Consider the following 5383-nt stretch of genomic DNA (forward strand, 5'->3'; position numbering starts at 1 on the left):
AGTGGAATGTTAATATCCCTAAAGCCAAGCTGGGCAGGAATGACCTTTCCCATGCCAAGACCCTGAGGGGTCTCTGCAGGCCAGGCCAGCCCAGTCTGGCTGCAGCAAGGGCATGGCTGTGACAGCAGGGCAGCTGGTGGCCCTTGGGGCACTGGAGGAGCTTTGCTCTTGGACCTCTTACACAGCAAACCTTTCTTCAGACTTGGGAGCTTTCTCTTATCCTAAAAGAAATCTCTCTCTTCAAAAGGCTTGAGGCAGCGTAGGAAAAGGATTTCTTTTAAGATGTAATGTTTTTCTTGGAAAAGGAAATGAAGTTACAGAATTGGGGCCAGGTTAGAACCCTGATGTTGTAGAGTGGTGTTAATGGATTAGCACAGTGACAATGGATAAAAGGTTTGTCCTTCACAAGATGGATGTAGGATGACAGTATCTCCTTGTTTTATGGTTACATAGCTGACCTTTGCATGAAATTTCCTTTTCAGTGTGTGCATACTTTGCAATCAATGGCATAAGCATATTGTGTTTCCTTGTCTGTACTTTCCCCTTTTTTAAAGAGCAGTCTCTGGTGATTAACAACCTTGCTATTGTTTCATGTAATCAAACTGGAAGACTGAATATGCAGGCAGGCACATCTCTCCCTGTCGCTGATGTGCTGTGCACCATGGCTTGGACTGCATGACTGGACCTGTGGGCCTGGGCAGCAGAGGGGACCACTGGCAGAAGGACAGTAGGTAGTGAATTGTGCCAGTAACCATGTCAGGTGCCAGGCAACCAGCTGAAACCTGGGTAGAGCCAGAAGAACTGGTAAATATTTTGTTGTCCTGAACACAGGAGCTGCTGTGTGCTCAGCAAGGGCAGAGGCCAGGCTGGGGCCACAGCCCTGGGTGAAGCAGGGTGCTGCCTGGGTGGCCTCTGCAGTCACAGCCTGGCTGCAACTGGAGGCTGAGGCTGCAGGAGCAGAGTCACCCTCCTACTGGGTCTAGTGTTGACTTGCATGTCTGGTGGGAACACAGGGCTTGAGGTCTGCAGGGGTCCTGAGGAAGGGCTGCGTGTCTGCGCTTAAGAGTCACCTCAAGATGTGTCCCCTGGTCCTTTCAATGGGTCCTCAACACTGGTGCTGCAGGTGGAGAGAACAACTCCTTTAAGGGAAGGTTGCCTTCATGGCCAGGGCCACCAGGCAGCACCACTGGCAGGGGAGCCAGCTGTTGGTTTCCTTCCCTCTTTGCACTTATTTTCTGGCTGTAACCCTGTTCCTGGAGAAAAACTCACTTGCTGAGTACAGCTGCTTTTGCTGCTGAATCATCCCCCAGTTTCCAGATGTGGGATGATAGATTTTCTTCAGCAAACAAAAACCTGGTTTGTCCTGCATCGTGTGGGTAGGTGCCTTGGGAAGAGAGAGCAAAGGTGCCCCTTGGGACTGTCCCAGGAAGAGTGGGAATTGGCTCTGAGAGACAGTCTGCCCAAAGCCCCGGTTCTGAGCTACAGGAATAGCCTGTGTTCTGATCACCTCCAAGGAAGGCATCTGCTCAAGTGGCCTAACGGTGGTGTACTGTATGACACAGTCTTTTCTGAGTTTTTTTAGTATGGGTGATGGGGACATTGGGCTGGTTTTGGGGCGCCCAGGGTGGCAAGGGGTGCCGTGGTGGGCAGTGTGCATGCCCGCCTGGCCCCGCTCCTGCCAGGGAGCTTCACTGCCACCTCCCCAGCCTCCTGCTTCTGCTGGAGCTCTCAGGGAAATCCCCCTGGAAGCACCCAGGGGCAGCCTCTGGATCTCTGTCCTCCGTGTTAATACCAACAACTGGAGCCTGTGCTGGGGGTGGTGGAGCAGGGCCTGCCTGGCAGCTCAGCCCTTCTGCTCGGCCGCTGCGTTGCTGTCAGCATTGCCTTGGGAAACTTGCCTTCCCTGTTTGCTATTTCTGGAGGAAGCATGTGATTGCCTCAGCTCCCCGTGCTCTGCTCCTCCTGGAGCAGGGCTCCCAGCTCTGCTCCCAGCAGAGGAAGGTTGAGCACAGCCCTGGCTGTGCTCCACAGCCCCTGCCAGCCTTCCTCCCTCTCCCAGTGGGCACTGCCATGCTTGCTCCAGCTGGTGATGCTGATGGAGCCCTGGTTTCTGTTGGGGCTCTGGGCTGAGGAAAGGCCATTGTCAAACATTTTACTCTGTTGAGCTACAGAACACAACCTGCCTGAAGGCTGATCTTACAGCTGCAGTTTTCTCTTTAAATTGTCCTCAAACTGTGGTCAGAACCTTCAGCCATTGTTTTTTCCCCTCTTTATTGTTCCTACTGTAACATCACTTTAACCTACAGCAGCCAAGCTGCAGTAGTGATTGGGACAGGAGGAAAAGACTGGTGTTTGAAGACAGGAGAGCCTTGGGATGAAGCCCCAGTGCTTGCTCAGCTTGGCTGTGCTGTGGCAGAGCTGCTTGCATTGCCTCCTCCTCTTCCTCCTCCTCCTCCTCCTGCCTTTCAGGTCCTTGCTAAAGTAATGACATTTCTTTTCCTCTCTTCCTTTTTGCCTGACTCACTCGCTCAGGCTGCAAGCACTTGTGAGCAAGGGTGGCTTCCTCCTCCTTGTCTGAGTAGCGGGGACCAGATGTTGCTGTAATGCCAACAGGATGTGCAGGGAATTGTCTGCTTTGCTCTGAGCTTATATCCTTCATGTGTGTCTTTCAGGAGAGCGTGGAGGGGAGGAATGCCCATCTTCCTTGTGTTTAAAAGCCCCTTTAGTGTCTGTTTTTACCTAGCCCACCCCATTTGCATTCTCTCTTTTTATGAACCATCCTAATTGTTATTTTAATACAAGTCCAAAGCTGTGCCAACCTGATGATTTGAATGCAGAAGGCAGTGGTGGTCTCCAGGGACCATGCTGCTGGGAGAGGTCAAGGCAGGGTCCTCCCAACAGCTGTCACCATCCAAGGGGACATCAGGCATGTCAGCAGTCCCTTCCCTGGTGGAGCCAGGGTCTTCATAAGACTTTCTTCTTGTGTTTTCCAGGTCTACAACTCGAACAAGGACAACCAAAGTGAAGGCAGTAAGTATTTCTTTTCAGGCCAGATCCTTGAGGAGGTGGCTCTGTTGTGTGGTGTGCAGGGTCAGCAGGAGGGGCTGAGCTGCTGGCAGTGGGGATACTGGGCTGGGCTCCCCTAGGCCAGGGGTTGGGGGTGACAGGGCTTGGACTGGGGACTGCAGGGTGACCCAGGGGAGGAGCTGCCCTGCATGGAACTGAAGCAGAAACTTGGTGGTGGGACCTGGGGCCATGGAGCAGGGTGCTGAGCCGCTCCTGTGGCACTCTGGGACGTGTTCCCTCCTGCCTGCCCCCCACCCAGGTGTCCCCAGGTGGCAGCAGTGGTGCAGGGGGTGCTGCTGTGCCTCGGGACCTGCTCCTTTCACTTACCAGGGCCAACGGGCACAGGTGGCATTTTGGACCAAACAGTTCTCCTTGTTGAACCAGAATGTGGAGGATGAACGTGCCTTTTCCAAAGGGGAAGTGGGGCAAAAATACAAAGAGCAGGGAGGTCCTACTTGATTAGGATTATCAGTAAGATCCCCTAAAAAAACCAGCTGTTTTTATTGTAGTTTGGGCAACATCTTGAGTCAAAAAAGCATTTGTTTTTCTTCTTGGAGGAGCAGTTGAATCTGGTCCAGAATCTTAAGGCTTGTGTCTCAAAACCCTTAATTGAGCCATTTACCAGTAGGTTTGAAAGGCCATAATTGCCATACTCAAAGCTCTGATCCCTTCCCTCCTTCCCCCAAAGTTGTCAGTCACATGGAAGCCCAGCCCAGGTTGATGGTTGCTACACAGTTCATCTTTCTGCTGCCTCAGATGGCATTTTCATCTTGAGTAAAAGCATTTTTCTCATAATAATAGGTATAATTTGCAGATAATTCTCCTCGCACCCATTTTCAGCCCTTGCACAGAACAGTCCCTTCCTCCTCTGCTCTCTCTGATGTGGCTTCTCCCATCCCTGTTGGTCCTCCATGTTGTCAGCTACCATCCCTCTCATCCTACACGTGTTCCTCTTGGCTTTGTGAGACCTGGATGGTCCTTGCAGAGTTAAATTCTGTGCCTCATGGTTGGGAAGGACAGTATGGCTAATGCCCCAGCTGGGTATCAAGTCTGCTTCATCTTTTCTCCATTTTACAAAGGGGTGAAATGAGTTTTTTGAGGCAAAGACAGCAGGACTCTCTCAACTCTGTCCCAGCCTGGTCATGTGGTGTCATTGCTCTGTGTTCCCTGTGTCCCTGCCAGGACCCTCTTTGGTGCTTTGGCTCAAGGAATGTGTAAAAATAATAATTTTCTGAACTTTGTTGAGGAGTAATGGAAAAGCAGAGAAAACATTAAGGATGGGGGTGGAAGGAAGGGGTTGGTGAAGCAATTGATGAAGTAATTACTGCTTCTGAAAGAAGCACTTGTCAAACTGTGACCTTCCCATCTTACGTGCTATCAGCCAGAAATCCTCCTGGGGCTGTGCCTGAGGCTGGAGTCATGGAGCAGCCTCCTGCCGAGGTGGGGGGAGCTCCAGTGAGTGTGTCTGTGACTTGCCCAGGGTTATTTGTGTTGTCTAATCCCAACCCTCAGCTGCCAAGCCTGTGGCAGATCCCAATCCGGGGCTCCTCAATGCTGCTGTGGGGTGTCCTGGGGGCAGTGGGGGTGATGGGGCTGTGCTGCAGCTCTGCTCTGCCGGGCTGGCTGGTCCCCCTGAGCCCAGGGCTGGTTGTGCCCAGCCTTGTGGGGGGCAGAGGTGTGGGCAGGACGGGGCTGCCTGCTGTACCTGCTGCTACCAAATAAATAGGTTGTTTTCCTGGGCTTAGTCTGTGCCAGGTATGCATGTCTGCAGAGAGCTGCTGGCCTCACCAGCTACACTGCACACTGGTTGAGGGGCTGGGTCTTTGCCACGCAGCCCTTGATACAGGAGCTTCCTATAAGGGCTGGAAATGAGTGCAGTGATTGATGGAGCCCGGATGCAATTCCTGACCCTGCAAGGCTCTGTGTCTCTGCTTCCTGCCCCTGCTTGGGTCAGCCTCAGCCTGCAGTGCTGCAGGGAGCTCTGCTTTTTGGTCACTAGCTGATTTTACGGGGCTTTCGGGTTTTACATCCTGCTGTGTGGCCAGATGGCCATCAATCCACAGGGTGATTGATCTTAATCTTCTTTGGGAGCTGGGAGGAAGCAGTGCTGAGCAGTGGGGACAAGCAAGTGTCAGGGGTCTGCTAGAGCCAGATGAGTTGAGAGGCACAGGTTTGCAAACCAGGAGGACTTGCCCTCCTCTGTGGAAACACATCCTCCAGGCCACTTGTGCTTATTGCATGGAAAAGCACAGAATTCCTTTCCCTTCCCCTTCCCACCATTTCCCTCTCCTTTCTCCATATCCACTTGTTTCCCTAC

General features: G+C 52.6%; 1 protein-coding gene across 1 annotated transcript in view; it reads left to right on the top strand.

Moving 5' to 3' along the window:
• Positions 1 to 5383, top strand: part of ARHGAP26 (Rho GTPase activating protein 26) — a 113931-nt gene that overhangs the window by 38571 nt on the left and 69977 nt on the right. The window contains exon 11 of the mRNA XM_010001244.1: positions 2994 to 3030. Within this exon, the coding sequence (XP_009999546.1) occupies positions 2994 to 3030 (37 nt within the window). The remainder of the gene's footprint in view (positions 1 to 2993; positions 3031 to 5383) is intronic.

The sequence above is a fragment of the Chaetura pelagica genome, unplaced genomic scaffold, assembly GCF_000747805.2.
Source record: "Chaetura pelagica isolate M959 unplaced genomic scaffold, ChaPel_1.0 scaffold177, whole genome shotgun sequence".
Taxonomy (NCBI): Eukaryota; Metazoa; Chordata; class Aves; order Apodiformes; family Apodidae; genus Chaetura; species Chaetura pelagica.